This window comes from Orussus abietinus, unplaced genomic scaffold, assembly GCF_000612105.2.
Source record: "Orussus abietinus isolate OABI.00-Male unplaced genomic scaffold, Oabi_2.0 scaffold4, whole genome shotgun sequence".
In the NCBI taxonomy this organism is placed as follows: domain Eukaryota; kingdom Metazoa; phylum Arthropoda; class Insecta; order Hymenoptera; family Orussidae; genus Orussus; species Orussus abietinus.
The window spans coordinates 2,926,552-2,944,873 of NW_019396014.1; the positions used below are offsets into that span (position 1 = coordinate 2,926,552).

The 18,322-nt window shown below is 41.4% G+C and overlaps 3 protein-coding genes across 4 annotated transcripts; all 3 read right to left on the reverse strand.

Annotated features, from left to right (window-relative positions):
• Window positions 1–159: 159 nt before the first annotated feature.
• LOC105695448 (hydrocephalus-inducing protein-like) lies at window positions 160–4,995 on the reverse strand. The gene is made up of 16 exons (XM_023434651.1): window positions 4,826–4,995; window positions 4,583–4,710; window positions 4,287–4,488; window positions 4,028–4,214; window positions 3,800–3,924; window positions 3,636–3,729; window positions 3,288–3,511; window positions 3,165–3,232; window positions 2,870–3,084; window positions 2,509–2,748; window positions 2,258–2,385; window positions 1,975–2,190; window positions 1,061–1,242; window positions 849–976; window positions 467–661; window positions 160–204 (listed from the first exon to the last, which is right to left on the reverse strand). Exons 1-16 carry the CDS (start codon window positions 4,993–4,995, stop codon window positions 160–162), a joined length of 2,547 nt encoding a protein of 848 aa, XP_023290419.1.
• Window positions 4,996–6,241: 1,246 nt separating this feature from the next.
• On the reverse strand, window positions 6,242–7,242 carry LOC105695450 (DBF4-type zinc finger-containing protein 2 homolog). The gene is made up of 2 exons (XM_012416988.1): window positions 6,846–7,242; window positions 6,242–6,782 (listed from the first exon to the last, which is right to left on the reverse strand). Exons 1-2 carry the CDS (start codon window positions 6,914–6,916, stop codon window positions 6,242–6,244), a joined length of 612 nt encoding a protein of 203 aa, XP_012272411.1. The 5' UTR covers window positions 6,917–7,242.
• A 4,303-nt stretch (window positions 7,243–11,545) lies between these two features.
• LOC105695829 (beta-hexosaminidase subunit beta-like) lies at window positions 11,546–15,147 on the reverse strand. 2 transcript variants are annotated; one of them, XR_002762421.1, is made up of 8 exons: window positions 14,765–15,147; window positions 14,090–14,300; window positions 13,880–14,001; window positions 13,440–13,812; window positions 12,787–13,079; window positions 12,425–12,684; window positions 11,751–12,352; window positions 11,546–11,647 (listed from the first exon to the last, which is right to left on the reverse strand). XR_002762421.1 is itself a non-coding variant. In XM_012417792.2 (7 exons), exons 1-7 carry the CDS (start codon window positions 15,113–15,115, stop codon window positions 12,175–12,177), a joined length of 1,788 nt encoding a protein of 595 aa, XP_012273215.1. In that variant the 5' UTR covers window positions 15,116–15,147; the 3' UTR covers window positions 11,707–12,174. The 2 variants fall into 2 exon arrangements, 1 of the variants encoding a protein (XP_012273215.1); XM_012417792.2 differs by lacking the exon at window positions 11,546–11,647 and having other exon boundaries at window positions 11,707–12,352.
• Between the last annotated feature and the right edge of the window lie 3,175 nt (window positions 15,148–18,322).

Genomic DNA, 18,322 nt, shown 5'->3' on the forward strand with positions numbered 1-18,322 from the left:
AAGAATTACTAACTTTATTAATGTAATCAACAAATGGTGGCTCATTGCTGATACTGTCTAAAGCTGGCAGTTCGGTGTCTTCCGCAAGATAGGTGTGAACGAGAGGAAGAAGAAAGTCTCTAATCTCTGTCTTACTTATCGTAATTCCTTTCTCACTCTTTAAGTCGTCATCAGACTGTATTTCCCTCCGCTGAGTATTCGGTGCTGATGAAAAAAAAAATATTCAGCCTTGTACGAACAATTTCTTAATTAATATAAATAATTTCGTTACATTTTATAGAAGTGCCTAGGTGGAAGCAGATGGATTCTGGCGCACTTTCTATGCATTGTCCTTTTACATCCGTATCTTTTGTTAAACCGATCGGAGCCTCCATATCTTCATTGATTTCCCGAGATGAGACTCCTAGCTACTGATAAAACGTTGATATTAAAAAATTGCAATATTTGATAACGTTTTCACTCTAACCTTGGATGAACTTCTGTGTTCAATTTTGATACTGTCTTTGCACCAGAGAAAATGATAGAAAACAGGAATAGGACCGGAATTCATTAAAACTAATTTCTTTTCGGCGCTGCAGCCCAAGTCGCAGGAGAATTTAATTTCATCGGGAATAAGCTCGATATGCGGATAATTGATTTCGGCCTTGCACCATATCTTGTCCTAAAAATAAGAGCACGACCTTAATTTTGGCTTATCATATGTATTTTCATGTACTATACTTGGCATATCATACTTTATTCGAATGTTGATTGTATTCTAATTTCAGGACCCCTTGATAAGTCTGAGGTACATTCTTATTCGACGAATAATTTGAAAGAGAAAATCGAGCGCGTATTCGGGTTCTCACGCGATCGATTAATATGATATTCATTTTGTAAACATATTCCTCGTTATCGGTGATTAATTCAAATGGTGGATCAATGCTGAGATGAGTATTCAGGTTCAGCTTGGATTCATTCATCACGTAAAGTTCGTCTATATAATTAAAAATGTTAATTAATGTATCCTATAAGCGAATTGCTATGGAATTATTATTATTTCTTGTTGAAAATGGTTTGCCTGTTATCTGCAATTTGTCGCAGTCCGGAAACATGTCCAGACGAAAGAATAGCTCAGTTTTGCTAAAAGTTATGCTCGGCTCAACAAATGTCGCAGTAAAGTTGCTGATTCCCAGAATTTCGCGTTTTCCTAGACCTTCTATCTGAGCATGAAGGTACCATTGCTCCGAGAGAGTCTTCTTCCTAGAAGAAAAATGTGTTTAACAAATGGGAAAATTAATTTAACGCTTGTATAAAATTCTTACTCGTCCCAACGAATCTTGCAATGAACAACTCTCGTTTCGCCGGCAGGTAAGTCAATCATGACAGGCTCAACTCGAAATTTGTTACTGCGGGGTAACAATTTTTTTCTTAACTAATTATTCATGCATGACATTTAAAATGACCTTACAATTTATTAAGAACACTGTTAAATAAATGTAAAGTATCTTTACTCGGTCGGGCTTTGAATTCGGCCTTTTGATAAGAGACGTAATTCTGGCGAGGCGACCCATATCAGTTGATGATTTTTGGTGCTTTTGTTCTCCATGGTTATCGGTAGACTTATATTTTGATTGCTTGGGAGGTTTGAAATAAAGAGAGAATTAAGATACGTATTTGAAGTTCATTCCAATGGTAGTAGACATTATTTATAGTACCAGAAGAGAAGTCCCATTTCAAAGACCGGAAAGACGGGTGGCTGAATAATAATGCTGGACCCAACTGCAGTTGCCGTAAGATTCACGAATATCGTACGACTATTGGTTATCGATACCAATATTTTATCGGAATACTTCCCTGCATCGCGCAGGAAAACTTTGATATCTAACTCCACTGACTGATTCGCCTCTATTTCGCCTCCAATGGGATGTACCGACCATGGGGAATTTCGCTTACCCTTCGAAAAATTTCAAAGTTCATTTCATTTTCTGTTGCCTGAGCAATAATCTAATGACTAAAGTTACCAAGTTGATCTTGAACTCGGCAGGAATGGGCGAGTCATTAATCAGAGTCACTTTCGAGCCCTCCTCTTGCAGAACTGGAATTTCGTGCCAATTTAGCAATATTGGATTAGCCGCTACCACGGGCCCTTGACCATTGCAAATTAATGTACACCGTAAATTTGGCACCTTTTCCCCGAAAGTTAATAGACTGAAAATGTACGGTAAAAATTAAAGTGTATATAATCAGAAAATTATTAAGCACAGTTTCGGCTTACTTTATGGAGGTGCTTTGCTTGCCCATTCCACTGGTGATAATGGTTAGTGATATGGATTTTGATTGACCAGGTTTCAAGTATCCTTGACAAGTGGATACGGAATATAATATAGTGCTGTTCGGGGTAACCTTGAATATTAAATAAAATTGTCCAAGGATGAATTTTTCATTTGTGTAGATCTACATATTTTAGAGATACTCATAGATATTTTAATCATGTTTTTTTTAATTCGAAATTAACAATAAACGTACAACTTGCGGGGCGAGGTAGAAGTATCCCTCGACGTCGGATTTATTTTCAATGGTAAGAGTCCGTGTATATGGATGATTAATAAAGCAAAATCTTATGGCAACTTCAGAGGGTGTGACTATCAGATTGGCCACTTTACAACGATATGTTATCGGCAAAACCATAGGTTCTACATCAGAGTCCCACATATCGACTCTTACGTTTGTTTGTCCATGTCGAACGATATTCGGTGTGTAACTGATCTACTTTCAAAACATTGTAACGAAATTGTTACGATAGTTAGAAATATAAAGGAAATTAAATTAGAAACTCGTAATAAATAATTGATAAAAGTAATAGTCTTGTTCCCGAAGAGAAGCTCACCTTTACTTTAAGGAAACTGTGGGCGGCGACAACCCCTTCGCAAGGGGTGATAACAAATTCACAGGGCTGAGATGGGAAATTAGGTTTGATAAGAGCTTTTGAGAAGTCATCATGGGTCACTGCTAGCTGATCGCCGTCTCCGGATACACTCATGGAAAATGTCACAGGCACCAGAGACAAATTATGAAGTGACATTTCATGTTTGGATGTAAACCCTGCAGGAGAAATTAACGGACTCAACTGATTTGCAAAATTGTCCAAATAAATTATTTAAAGGATACTTGGATAACTTTACCTAAGGGAGTGACGCCAAAATCTAGAGACTCTTTATCGAAATGCAGAGTAGGACATATCACTTTACCCCTGAAGAAAAAAATAGTAAATTTGGGAATGTTTAAGTACATACTGCTCAACTCACTCGACGTGCATGGAGATCATTTCAAGACTTTCTTTCACGACGAAGTCAATTCGCTCCACGAAAGAGCCGCTTCGATTTGAAGAGAAGGAAAGATTGAATGATTTGTACTCCCCAGGCTCTAATCTCTGCTGTGGGGGCTCGATATTAATGGTGCTTCCAAAATTTGAGGGTCTCGGCTGATAAGCCAAAACGCCAGGGATGAATCCCTTATTGGCACATATCACCTAAAATTGTCACATTTTTTTTCGGGGAACATTGGACCTTCGGTATCATTCCAAGTATGGATTTAATGATAGGAAAAATAATCTCTACGAGTTTATAATAAAAAGCTGACCTCTCGCAACTTACTTCATAATTATGCACCGAGCAAAGAAATACGTTTCCGATGTTGATGGTAACCGCGTTCAGGTGGAATACTGGCCCTTTGCAGACGCCGATAAAACTGATAAAAATAGTAGAATTAATTACGAGTCAGGGAAGTAATTAGAAAAATTAGCACATCTACTTTTTACCTTAAGGGTATTCTATCTTCTCTAGCTGCAACCTCCAAGTAGGCTGTACTTGAAATTTCACCAACCTTATTAGGTTTGAAGAGGAGATTAGACTCTATGGAACTTTGCGGCCAAATTTCACCCTCCTAGTTAGGAACAGTAAATAACCGAGTAATTAAACGTAATTAATTTTCGTTCGATTCATACGTCTCTTTTTTCTTAACTCTGATTTTTGCGGTATAAACTAACCATGGGTGAAATAATGAAACTGGTATGATGGAAGGGAAACGTGTCGCTCTCCAAAGCCGCGATTTCGTCGGTATAGATCCTCTGGCATATTAATTCATGTGTTTTCGGTAAACATACATTAAAATGCACAAGATCAGCACACCGTGCAACCTCGATGTCTTTTACTGTCCCAAACATTTGTTTGTATCTGCATGGATTAGAGAGAGAAATAGTTTCAACAGCTGTGAATCGCCAAATTTAATGAATTAATTTGACGTACTCTTTTTTCCGATTTTCGTCCGTCTTCTTATCTTTGTACTGCATCCATTGGAAACGAACAATGTAGTCACTTCTGTTATGAATTGAGAAAGTCTTCGATCTCGTCAATCCCAAAAACGTGTCTTCCATTCTGATGCTGCCCCTGTCCAGTCGAACATTCGAATTTATTGCTGACCCACGCAATTCCAAACGAATTGTTTCCCCTGAAGGAAATGTTTCCAACGCATAAAAAATAGTACATGTACTTATTAGTACCTTCTAGCATTATTAATTATTTATTTAATTTTCTGCATTTACCAGATTCGTATTTCAGTAGAAGAGTTCCTTCGAAATCGCCGGCTTTTACTGAAAGGAAAGTCAAAGCGAACTGAACCGTCTCTTCTTCCTCGATAATTCCTTTCGAAGGTTCGATTGAAAAGTGCGGGCTAAAAAAATGAAATTAAATGGAAATTTTTGAGAGTTAGTTTTCTTCTTTCTTTATCTAGCGAACGAATGCGTTAATTACTCAAGAATATGAAAATTGAATATGATTATAATTACGATTCGGTGTAAAGTGTGAAAATCGCAGGAACGTCACCGATGTTTCTGACCAGGATGGATTTTGATGACGGAATTTTGACAGCGGTCATTGGCAGTTCTATTCGATCCGGGAAATCTAAAAGAGGCCTCGGCCCGATGGCTACACAAAATTTCAATAATGTTTCCTCCATTTTGCAATTAATTGTGCAATTTTATTTAGCTTTCTTGTGCTCACCAATGATAGGCACCTTGAAGATCTCGGTATCGGTGACAAATATTGCTTGATAGTGATAATCTTTTTTCTCTTCTGGGGAAAATTTGACATTGTAAACAAGGGCCATACCTGGTGCAATTCTTGTATTTAAAGTTGCACCTCGAAATTCGACCGTAAATGAGGGATCGACTTCGCAGGACAATTTTATATAATGTGATATCTGTTAAAATGATAACCAGAGTCAACAATTTATTGTTTAAAATATCACTGGATTTTAAATTATATTTAATGATCGTTTTACCTTGGATACATTACGAATAGAGAGTGCGATATTGTAAACATTCCCAGGAATGAATTGTTGAAATATGATAACAGAAGGTATCGAAATGAAACTGCATGTTCCTTCAAATTCAGAATCCGAGCTGAAGGTAATTTTTTTTCTAAGTTTCATTAAACTTTCGATCCTCTCTTCTGTTGTCATTAACATTTCCTTCATGTAATCCGATGGTAACATACTGAGCTAAATGTGGATACGCGTGTAATCAATATTATATAACCGTTTAGAAATTTCACATATAATCAGAGTATGCATGTCAAACATTTCATTTAAATACTGTCTGATTCTGATAAACTCCTTGTTGACGGTAAAATCCGAAACAAACCTGCGCATGATCGCCTTTATCATCTGCATGTTTTTTCTTTTCATTTTTCTGCTTCTCCTGTCCCTTATCGAGAATCATCGAAAAAATCTGTACAATGTTATGTAACCGTGATCGGCCCAGTAATAAACTTTCATGCTCGACTTTTTTCTCCATATTATAGAAAGTAACATTGACACTAGTACAGGTTCTCAGACCGATACATCTGAAACTAGTTCGATCATTACCATAAAGTGGCACATGGAACGTCCTTTGTTTAATCGAAATTAAGTAAAATCCCTACTAAACATACTTCTCTCGCCCTTAAATTTTCGAATTCCTTTAAAATAAAGATCTATTAACAAACATCACATACTAAAAATCGAGGTGTATTTTTTACTCACAGTAAAAATATCAGTTTCGTGATAGTGTAATCGTACGTTACAATTTATATTCCTCTGCATAGATTACACAGTCTGGCACGATATGTAGTACATAAAAAATCCTACAAACCGATAAGGCAATTCTTCGCAGCACATTTCGAGTTATCTTTTTTTGTAAACATCCGGGAAATATTTTTTTTATTTATTTAAGTTGACAGGGCACCGTGATAACCGGAATCACCCAGGTGGTTGGCGGACTGTAACATGGTGGTGGACAACATGGGATGCACACAGTTTGGCATGGTGGTGGAGGGCAGCATTTTGGACACACAGGTGGAGGACAGGGTGGTTTCGCGACACAGAGATTAGGGCAAAAGGATTGAGAGGGTTTTCTGGAAGGGCAACATGACACCGTAGGAGACATGCAGGGTGGTTTTGGGCAGCACGGCTGAGAGGGTGGTCTTGAGGGGCAAGACGACTTCACAGAGGGCTTGCATGGTGGTTTTGGGGCACATGGGTTTGGAAAAAATGGTCGAAGGTGTGTCTCGGAAAAAGAGTGTGCTTTCGGAGGAGGCATGTATGGTGGAGGACAAAAGCATGGTGGTTCAGGAGGTGGACAGCAAGGCATCTCGGAAAGGCAGCAGGCATCGCAGATACCTTGATAGCAGCACATTCCTGGACAGGGTCCTCGGGGACATCCCAATGGAGGACAACTCACGTTACAAATTTCCGGCTCGGGTTTTCTTGAAAAACGAAGAATTTTAAACAGACTTCGAACCGCAAGCCAAAACGGAGCGGCGACTTACAACTTCTCGATCGTGCAGATCAGCTCGTGCAGCTGGTCCATTAAATTCCGATTTTTCTCACACTGCCCCATATCCGTATCTTATGTCTCGCGGTCACGGAAAATTTAAGATGAAGTGGGAAAAAAGTATTTTATGGTCGGAGATTTCGATCGAGAGTGAGACAGGGACTCTGTCTCGGGCGAACTGTCGCCATTTTTGACATCTGCCTGGTTTTTGACGAGTTTGCTGCTGTGTTCAGTGCCTTCATGACATGATACCGGATCAGTTGAGAATTAATATACGCATAATTACATTAAAATTTTTCTCGAGAAAATGAGTATGCCTTTAGCTGTTTTGTTTAATTTATACAAAACTTGTAAATAGAACATGTACATAAAACGTACAAATAAAGGGGTAGGAAAACCGAGTAAAGTTATAATATAAAAAAAGAGCCTCGTGGTCTTCTCTTCCGCCTTGAAGTCCATGGAATTAATTAACGACGGTGGGTGGGTGCAAGTACTTGTTATCAGCGAACCGATGGGGAGAAACTGGAACATTTTTCATGTGGCTAGGTCTCCTTGCAAAATAAGTCACCCCTCCGATCATCCTTGGCTCGCAAATATCCTGGTTGTGATTAAAATTCCTAATTTGTTGTAAATTGTGAGAGATCATGTTCCCTGCAGCTCCAGCAGCGTCACCGCCACCTTGTAATTTGTTTCCCTGGTCAGCAAAATGTACATATTTAGGGTTCGATGCATCCCCTTGACCATTATTATAAACGTTGAAGTCTTGTCGAAAATGGCCTTGACTCGGCTGCTGATAAAATTGTGGCTGATTCTCATCGATTCTCAATTGCCCAGCAACATTGTGGACCATCATTGAGTTCCTCTCGTTACACCGAGCAACGTCTAATTTATTTCGACTGAAATTCTGTATCCCTGGCGAACCGTAACTAGATTGAAATTGTGACTCCATCGAGCCTTGATAATGTTGCAATGCGGATGAAGTTGTTCCATTCTCTCTCTCAGCGACCTGATAGCAATGTCTGGTCTGATTTGCCAGTTTCTGTCGAGGGTATTCCAAAATCGGTTCCCCAACATTTCTAGGCAGCGTTGGAGCTGGTGCCGGGTTGTTGGGGTTCCTGGTGTTCTCCAGACCATTTGCGGAGATTAATTTTTGTTGATAACATTCCCTAGGTGGAGCTGTGACCAATTCTGGTGGTACTTGACCAGGATGTTGTGTACCGTTTAATCTAACAGAGACTTCCTTCTTATTTAAATTCGCAAGATATTCAAGTCCACGTCGATTTTCGGGCCTGTTGAGAGCCTCAAGGGCCTCGCGAATTTTCTCAGGATCCTGGAGTCCATTGTTACGTTTCTGGGGGCAAATCACTTCTTTGTACTTCCTCAATTTCAACAAACTCGAAGGTTCCACGTTTTTGGAACTCGTATCTGCCTCGGTTGAATGTGTCATATTAGATTGTCGTTCCTGCTGCTGCAAGTACCAGTTCTGCCACATCTGTTGATCCTGAAGGAATTGTTGCTGATTGTTAAAGTATTGGATGTTCCGAGGATATTGGTACTGCTGGACACTTTGATCGTACATCTGGCTTTGGTATGTCAGATGATGTGGATGGTTTTCGGTAGTCTGAAAATACTGTACATTTTGAGGGTAATGAAGCGAGCTGGAACGTCCTTTTACGAAATTATATGGAGGTGGAGGCATTTCTGTTCTGCACTGCCAATCACCATACTGACCTGGCCAGGTTTGACATGGATGCACCTGACTTTGCACTTGAGAAGTCTGCAATTGCACTTGCTGATCCTGAACAGCATTTGCATTTTGCTGCAAGTTACTTCGTTGTGCATCGGCATATCTAATCACTTTCTTATCGGAATCTTCCTGGTTCTTCTTCATCCTTTCAAAATCTCGGTAAGACATCCTTGGCGGCGTTATGTGCATCATCCACTCCGGTTTTCCGTCTTCTAGGATTTTCGTGATTTTCCGATGCACAAACGGCGCCGGTTTACTCGTATTGTCATTTGCATCTTGCTGCGTTTGTTGCATGTAAGTTAGGTGTTTCCTCTGTTCGTTCAACAAGGCCTCGAATTGTCTCCTCATCAGGTCTTCTGGAATCCTCTGTTGCCTCATCGTTGTTAACAATACTTCCTGATCCCTTATCATCTCCTGAGTGAATTGAGGAGGTCTCTTCCCTACTTGTTGCTGGACATACTGTTGGTTGAATTGCCGATCCCATTTCTGATTAGGAGAGACGACCTGCTGAGTAGCTGGATATTGCCGGTGAGGATGATTTGTCTGATACTGCCAATAGGGCTCTTCTTGCGACTGCACCTGAGATTGGAACTGCGGTTGCATCGTTGTCGGATGCATCGGTCCTTGTGCGTATTGATACTGCATCGGCCTCTGTTGACCTCCCTGATTATTTATCACCCAGCTATGAGGATTCATCGGATAACCAAAATTGTTCCACTGTTCTCTTGTCAAGGACTGACCTATCCTAAGATCTTGTGGCGACGTCATACCAGGTCCAGTCAACCTGTTCGCCTGCACCTGTTGCGCTATTACCTCTTGTTGCTGCACTTGCAGTCGATTATTCTTATTTTCATGATAAACCTGAGTATTCTGTTTTAACTCAGGCATGTTCACGGGGAAGCTTTCCATGTTACTCTGCACCGATGGCCAAGCAGCGTCTGAACTAGGGGGATAATAATTCGTCCCAGGATTCTGCACCTGCAGGTGCTGATGTCCTTGCTGATGCGAGTGGCTCCTCCCTTGCAGAGTCAACCGACGATGCATCTCTGCATTCTTTCCCCCTACAGGTTGCTTCTCATAATCGAATCTATTCACTGTTTCGTCAGTTTTCCATTCTTTCTGAACACCACTCCAATTCGTCTTATCAGTCTCTTGCTGAATTCCTGGGCCATTAGAAAATTGATTTTGGGGAAGAGTGGGCGGATATCGAGGAGAGAGTGCAGGTTTTCTGGGGGAATGCACAACCACCCCTTGGGTGGCGTTTGGGACGAAAGGGCGATGCACTTGTCGATCCGCAGGTGCAGTTGCGGATTGAGAGGACAGCACTACTTCGGACTGTATCCCGTTGTTGCTGATCTGATGAGCATGTCTCATTTGCTGCTGACTGGCAGATGCATTCTGGTCATGTTGGGGCATTTTCAGGGTTTGAACATGAGAAAACGCATCGCCATGTCCGTTGTTCCGATTTTGCGGGAAATCAACTAGCTGAGAATCTTGTTGGGCAAGAGTCACTGCAGATCTGGGGAAAAATTGGTAGCCGGTTTCCAACTTTTTTACCTTCTCAGCGGGAAAGTTCTTCAGTCTCGGCGAAGAGCTCGATTTTGGGTCGCTCGACTTCTCATGACCATTGAAGCGAGTTTTTGGCACGGGGATGTCTTGGCTCGCATTTGCGACCGTGAGCTTCGATTTCTCGTGACCACTTCGCCCGGTTAATTGCTCCCGATTTTCCGGGGAAATTAAAATCGATGCCGGGTCGACGGTTTGGGACATCTTCGCCGAGCCGAGCTGGCGGTGTTCCAAATTGCTCGTTTTTTGCCGTAAGTTCATCGAGCTCGACTTGCGGCTGACATTTCTTACACCGCGGGGCACCTCCAAGGATATTTTCCTGTATGACGTTTCATAACTTATGGCATCAATTCAGGAGCGGAAGGTCTGAAATGTAATGTATGGGTAGGTGGGATGGAAGCTTACCTTTTGGTCATGATTTTTCGAAAGCTGGTCTCCGAGGAATCAACAATTTAGATTCTAGTTGTCATCAGTCTGACATATTTCAATAGTTTAGGGAATTTTCAGCGCGGATTTGGTGCAATCACCGGAACGCGACAAGACGGAATGAACATATGATAATCTACTGATCTGACATTAGGTTTGTTGTCATGGGTACGTGTAAGAAATTCGATGCAATTTAAAATACCACAGAAAAAAAAAAAAAAGAAAATATGGTAGTATCGTATTAAATTAGAAGAACATGGGTATATTTATAAAATAAGCGTAGACGTCTGAAATCTGTATCAGCGCATTTATTTATTACATTTGACGCCATTGAATTCAGCTGTGGCTCAGCTCCGATATCATATTCACAGCTTCATCTTGTGTTCACGTATTTCCAATTTTTTTCATAGTCACAGTGGGACGTTAGTCGTGTGGACAAGGCACTAAAAAATGCGTGGATTAAAGTAAAAATTGTAATTAAAGAATATAGTTAAAAGACTATTGAAGTAAAATCATTAACCTACGACATAATGGCCTACAAGGAGAGGTGATTGGAGGTGTAGGAGGAGGTGGTGGCAAACAGGGCACATGTTTTGTAGTGCAAATGTAGGCGAAGGTCGGAGGTGGAAGCGGAGGGCTCGGTTTAGGTGGCAAGAAGGTTACCTCGATTTTAGGTGGACACGGAACTGGACCTTGTGGGGGGCAACATGGATAAGGTTGCAGATAAACCTAAAAAGGACAGATGTTACTATCAATTTTAGAGAGGAATATTAAATTGCGATGATTAAAGATTTAGACATGTTTAAACATTTACCACAGTCTTAATGGGTTTCAATGGCTGTCTCGGAGGACATGGTGGTTGGTACCGAATGCAAGGTACACATGGCATACAGGATTGACTTCGTGGTGGGCATGGAGGAGTGCATAAAATTTGTGGACATGGAGGAGGACAAGGGGGTGGACATGGTGGTGGACAACATTTTGGTAGAGGTGGAGGAAAACACGGTGGTGGACACAAAGAGAAACCTGGCGTCTCCGTCGAATTTCCGCAACACCCGCTGTATAAACCAATAATTAAATAGTGTTATAATCACAGGTATAATACAGTCCCAATAAATAAATTCGGATAAAATTTTATTTTCACACCCTGAGGAGTTTTACCTCATCATTGCATCTTACGGAAGATCTTAAAGGGATAAAGCCTGCCTTCCTAATTTCGCGAGGAGGGTGCAGAGGTCTAGCTCAATTTTACCCTAATTACAGAAATTATGACATTTTCAATGTTATCACTAAAATTTGGCCTCCGGGAACGAAGTCACCTAGTGGTGACCAGAATTTCTGAATCTGACAGCCTCTGTTTAAGAGTCGCGATGGCAACTCGTCGGCTGTTTTTTTTTCGAATCTCCTGAGAAATACTCTGCGGTCTAAAATTAATAAAATACCGTCCTAAAAAGTCTAAACGACTTTTTTTACATATTTATTTAGGGACTACAAAAATCCCCTGTGATACTTTATTCGAGATCTGAACGACCTTGTCGTCAGACCTATAATGAAGAATTATGGGGAAGAAGCTTTCGATCTGTATCTAAAGCACACAGAATCCAGGTCCATTAGGTGGTTGCGCGGGAATGCCACGTCTATTCATGCGACACGCATGTTCTTCAAGACGCGCTGCAGCGGAATTATAATCTGCCGTTTTGGTACTCCAGAGTCGTTCCGCAGCTGCAGATGCGCGAGGCCAGATTCTCTGATGTACATTGTTCCTATAAATCGATACGTAAAATGTAACTCGACAAGTTCTAAGTCAAGAGAGAGAAAAAAAATAAGTATCTTACCTATCTACGAATTCTCCCCACATGCAGGCTTCTCCACCTAGCATCAACTTCTTTTGCCTACTGTTGCCTGGAAAGCTAAGAGGGTCGCAATTGTAGAACTTCTTCCAGTCTCCTCCACCTGCTATGTGGTCCAGATACCAGCAAGCGGAGAGCAAAACTGGATGACCGGCTCTGGTGGCCAGATTTATCTCATTTTGCCAATGTCCCGTCCACACATGGACCACCACATTAGGTTGAAGGTTCACCCCGTTATCAAAGACCTAAAAATAGTCACATAATTCCTGCGCCGCTCTTAATATATATTTTATCATTTGTAATTATTATCTCCTTCTAATGAGAGCTTTCACTCTCTTTTTATTTACCTCCTGCCACACAATCGAGCTCGCGTTGAATTGACTCGTTATATCTAAGAGTTTCCGGATGTACTCTTCTTCGAGGCGCGAAAAATTCCCAGCCATCCCATTTTCGCGCATGTACTCCAAAATGTCCGGATTGCTGGCCCAGCATTCAAAGGGCACTTCATCTCCACCGAGATGGACGAATTGGTCGGGGAATACCTGGGTGATCTCGGAGAAAAGTCCTCTCAGGAAACGATATATCAAAGGATCCGTGGGATTCATGGGACCCAGGGTACCATCCGGCTTCCCGTTGCTGCCTAAAATTAGGGAACACCACGAAGAATCATTAAAAAATACCTTCTAACACTTTCTTCAATTTCTACGCATTTTTCCCAGAATATTTACGAGTGATTAATATATTCTTATACCACTTTTAATCTGAAAACAATTCAAGTTTACGTGGGTAACGAATTTTCGTGATGTTCGCGCACGAATTTTCATGACGATCATGAATTGGTACTCGGTATACCACGATAACAGATACGTAATTCCACGTAAACAAAAAAAAATGACGAAGATGATAAAATGAAAATTGATTTACGAAATAACTAATCCCTTCAAGAAATGAAAAAATTTTTCCAAACTTTCTCGTTCGGTTTAGGTGGATAATTTCTAACCGTAACAAGGGGTCAGCAGTCCAGGATACGCCAATCCCCAGGAGTTGGTGTGTCCTGGTGAATCGAATTCCGGAAGTATCCTGATACCGCGTAATCTCCCATACTCGATGACTTTTTTCACGTCTTCCGGAGTGTACACCATCGAGGAATGGTAGGCACCCTTGACAGATAACTCGGGATAGGTCATGCTCTGATAAGGAAAACTGTTGTCATCCACGATGTGCCAGTGGAGAACATTTAATTTGTTGTAGGACATGGCGTCCATGGTCAGCAGAATGTCGGACAGGGGCAGAAAATGTCGAGATGTGTCCAGGAGGAGTCCTCGATGAGGAAGTCGTGGACCGTCCACTATGGTCCGACATTTTACTACTAGCTATCGAGAAATGGAGAAGTTGTTAAAAAAAATCCATATGAATTAATAAAAATATATGTATACTTACACTTGGATTGTATCCAGTTGGAATCCACAGCTGCGAAAATGTCTCTAGACCTCGCAAAAGTCCCCAGACTGTCTCGGCTGTCAAAGTGGCAGTGTTGCTCGACTCAACGATCTTCAATGTATCTGTCAATTATAGAAAATAATTAATCAAGCAGTATTCACTTATTAAAAGGAAGGACGCGGTATTTCGCTACTCGTTACTACGACTCACATGTTTCATTCATAAGTAGATGAGGATACTTTTCACATGGCTGTATCAATCGAAAATCAATGCCCGTGAGATAACCCTTAAATTTAAATAAATAGTTCGTATATCTCTTCGAGGAGTCGTAAACTCTTCGATCAGTTTGCTCGGCGGATTTTAAGATATCAGTGTATCTCCTTATAGCATCGTCGACAATGTCGCAGGACTCCCCGAGAACCTGGAAATGTTGAAAATATTAAGGTCATCGGAATTATAACTAGAGGTTGATTAATAAAATGATCTATCAAAATTCTCTAGCAACGCCAATAGTTCCAGCGAATTCACCAGGAAGTGATTTATCTCGTGTCATACGTATATTACGTGACCCTGAAATTGCAACAACCCAGAAACGTCCAGTACGACCGATATCTCATGCGTGATAACTAAATTGCAATTGTTAAGTGCACTCGTTATTGAACAATCGCCATTCACTATAAGTACGTAGCTTATTCTTTTATATCACGATCAGTTCTCTCATTAAATTGGAAATTCTAGTACTTCAGCATATTCCATCTCATAATTAATAAGTGACGCGTAAATTACAATTCTCAAGTACATCCGCCCTAACTGAACAATGGTCGCTCATTATAAGATGTACATGGTTGGTCGTAGGTATTTTTTTTCTTATAATTTAGTTCCCACCTTGAACTGAAAATTCGAGGATTGTAGCAAAAAGTATCCATCTTGAGGTATATCATGAAGTGGAAGAGGCCAAATTTCGCCTTCAGATGCGATGACCCATGGACCTGGTGCCGTGTGAAATACTGATTCTGTAACTGGCCAGTCTAGGAAGAGAACGAATGCTCCCATCAACATCAAGAACATGATTAAATACAGACTGTCGGTACGGCTTAACGTGCAAATCTGGGCTTGAAGAGAAAGACGATCGGTCATGTACGAGCGACCATCGTCGACTGACAATGAGAATCGGTCTCGTTCATTGCGAGGTCTGCGTCGACGACCCTCGCGATTATGTGAATCTCTACGTACCATCCACTTAATACTTGGACTTGGTGGAAATTTACTTTGTCAAGGAAAGAGATACGCCCAAACGTAAAGGACGAGGCGGGATAAGAGACGATGATGAGACGTGGGAGATGAAACGACGATAAAGTGCGCAACGTGGAGAAAGAAAGGTGGAGATCATTTTTCGGACAAGGGGATAAGGTTGGGATTTTTTCTAAGACTGATGGAAAATTGGGCTCAAGGCAACTAGAATGCTCGGCATGGTCGATCTGATAATTTGATAACGTTCCCACTTAGAAAAGTAGATCATTGAAGTTTTAAGGAACATGTCAGTATTCTTATCGCCTTTGTGGTTATGGGTTGACATAATTGGATGAGGAACACCTTCAGAGAGAAGGCTGTTATCGATTATTTCTATTATTCCTGAGTGCGTTCACCTCCGTTCGGTTTTAAAAAATTAATACCATCTACGTAATATATAAATATTTGTTTATTAAAATTTATAGTTCAATATCTCGATAATCGATTTTGCCAAGGCTTCATAATTCATGTTATTGACTGGTAATCAATTATCAGCCAGAATCGAGCAGGTCATTTATTAGTATTTCTGGTTTTATCAGTACTTGGATTTGACATCGCGATATCGATCGGTGATAAGACTTTGTATATTTTTCGAACGTTGGCCTACATGTGGCAGATAAAGCCCGGAATAAATAAAAACAACAGATAGTACTGCACTCTGCACTTAGCACTGCAACTTGTTATCGTTATCTGTCAGCAAGACTTGGTTGACATTTATGATAAGAATATTTCCTTGTTCTCGTCATTCAGTACGAGCCGAAGACCACGTACAAGTTCATTCAACATTGTTTAGTATCACATTTGTCACTTGATCACAATTCTGCAACGGATCAGATATCAGTGCAGCATAAACCGACAGAGATATGTATAAGGTAATGAATTATGATACCTCTACATACCTCTAGTGATTACTAACAAAGGCACCTGTCGCTTACAAATATTGCAACATATACTCACTGCAATTCACTACTACTTTATTAAACTTTTACACAATGTGAAATAAATATTTGACGCATTTAAATGTTCAGAATGATATACGGGGAGAAAAAAGACACACCAGGCAGCAAGGACAATAGACAATATGTGTTTATTTAATATCCTCGCTATATAGGTACCTTACATGAGTTGTCGCTCTAACAGATCGCTGGCTACAACGTGACGGCCGAATTTTATTGTGCCTGGCCCTACTAGTTCTTATTGTGCTTGACTCTATGATGGATCAATTTTTTCATGTTTTGCTTTGCTTAATATACTTCAGACATCCGGCTGTCGATAAAATCGGGCTAACGTTCAATACCGAGGAAATGCCGATTCGCTCCGTTCCGTGAGGCGCGATCCTACCCATGAGCGCATGGATTGTCTCTAAATCCGAAATAATTAAAAAAAAAAATAATAATAAAAGTCGAAGTAAAAAAATCGCTTCACACGCCCACTTGTATTTTTCAATTATTTCCGAATTCATATTTCGAATGGAAATCCCAGGAGTCGATTGAAGGAAATCGATTTCTCCCAAATCCGGCGCGCATCGAGGATCACGTTCACAGACTTCAATCGTCATTTCGGCATGTGTGTGTTTGCATGTGTGTATGTGGTTGCGCGTACGTGAGCACATTTCCTCAGAGAAGTCTTCGGCAGGGGAAAAAAAGAGAAAAAAAAATCGATTTCTCCCAATTAATTAACTTTTGGGGAGCACTCCCGTCGAGCAATTCGCTCCCCTCGCGAGGTCCTTCGAATCCTGCGCGCACGCGCGAGTACGTGTGTCTGTATATTATATACATATTTCGAAAACGAGGAATGAAAATGCGCTCGAGTTCACTTAGCTATATATAGTTTACAATCGCACGTCGTCCACGAGACGAGGACGAGCATCCCCGATCGACTCGCAGAGGAGCTCGCCACCCCAAATGGTTAACAGGGTGTTCCCCAAATTTCCGAAAGAAAAAAAAATATCGAAAAAATTGGAATCGGCCCTCTCTTCGGTGCGGGTCTCTTCGATAGGTCGTGGACGGACGTGCGCAACGAGTCCACGGGTCTAACTTAACAATGTTTACAGAAATATTCAGACAGACGAGAACGCACAAATTTCCACACGACTTCATCGTATATTATCCTTACTCCTTCGTTTTGCATATCCTTTTTTTTTTGGGGATACTTTTGCACGACGAATGTGTCTCGGTTTTTATATATAATGGCACACAGCATGGCAGTTGCAACAATGTATTTACCTCGATAGACTTTACCCTTATCCTAGATTAATAAACCCTCTCTCTAGTTTCCTCTCCCCTGGAACTCCATTTTCCACAATCGCGACTGAGATATATCGCGAGTGACGTAACACACATCCACCTTTAATTAAACGTCGCCGCTTTATATACCTTAGGGGTGGCGGGAACGGGCGAACGCATCCCTGACCTTAGACAATATAATATATTATATACACGCACGTGAAACTCCTAATATGCATGTCACGATTAAACGCATGCCGACGTACTTCGAATACTTGTGGCTTACTTAGCGGTACAACACGTAGAAATGCAGAATAAAAAATCGGGGTGGGCGGGAGGACAGGGGGAGGGGCGCGGGGAGCCACGTTTTTCGGCGTCGCGGGGGAGCGGACGGATCCCCGGGACGAGCGGTTCCCGAGGGACACCCAAAATCAGCTCGGGACGTTTTTCGGGATTTTTGGAAATTCGGGAATAATCGATACGCGCACCTGGGGTCGCTGAAAGCGCGATAAGGCCCGCGAGACCTCGCGGAAAAAAGCTCGCCTTGCGGGGCCTCCCTCGTCCGGGGCCACGTCCTGCGACGCCGTGAAATCTTCCTCTTAACAGTAGTCAGATAAAAACATCCGTAAATGCTAAACAGTCGAGTCGAAAAATAATCGAGACAGCCTCTCTCTCTGTGTGTGGGAGTTCGTGTGGGTTCCGTGTGTGTGGGGTGGGTGGGCGCGCGCGAGCCCACGAAAAAGCGTGCGGCACCACCCCATGGACCACCCATGGGGTGGCACATGTTCCTGGGCGTGTCTTCATGTATGTATATCGTATTTCTTGTATGTATCGAATGGCGTAACGCGTACGTGCTGAGAATCGTTAATTGTAATCGTAATATCGGAATATCCAAGGGGAGACTCGTCTTGTTCCGTGTATTCGTTTC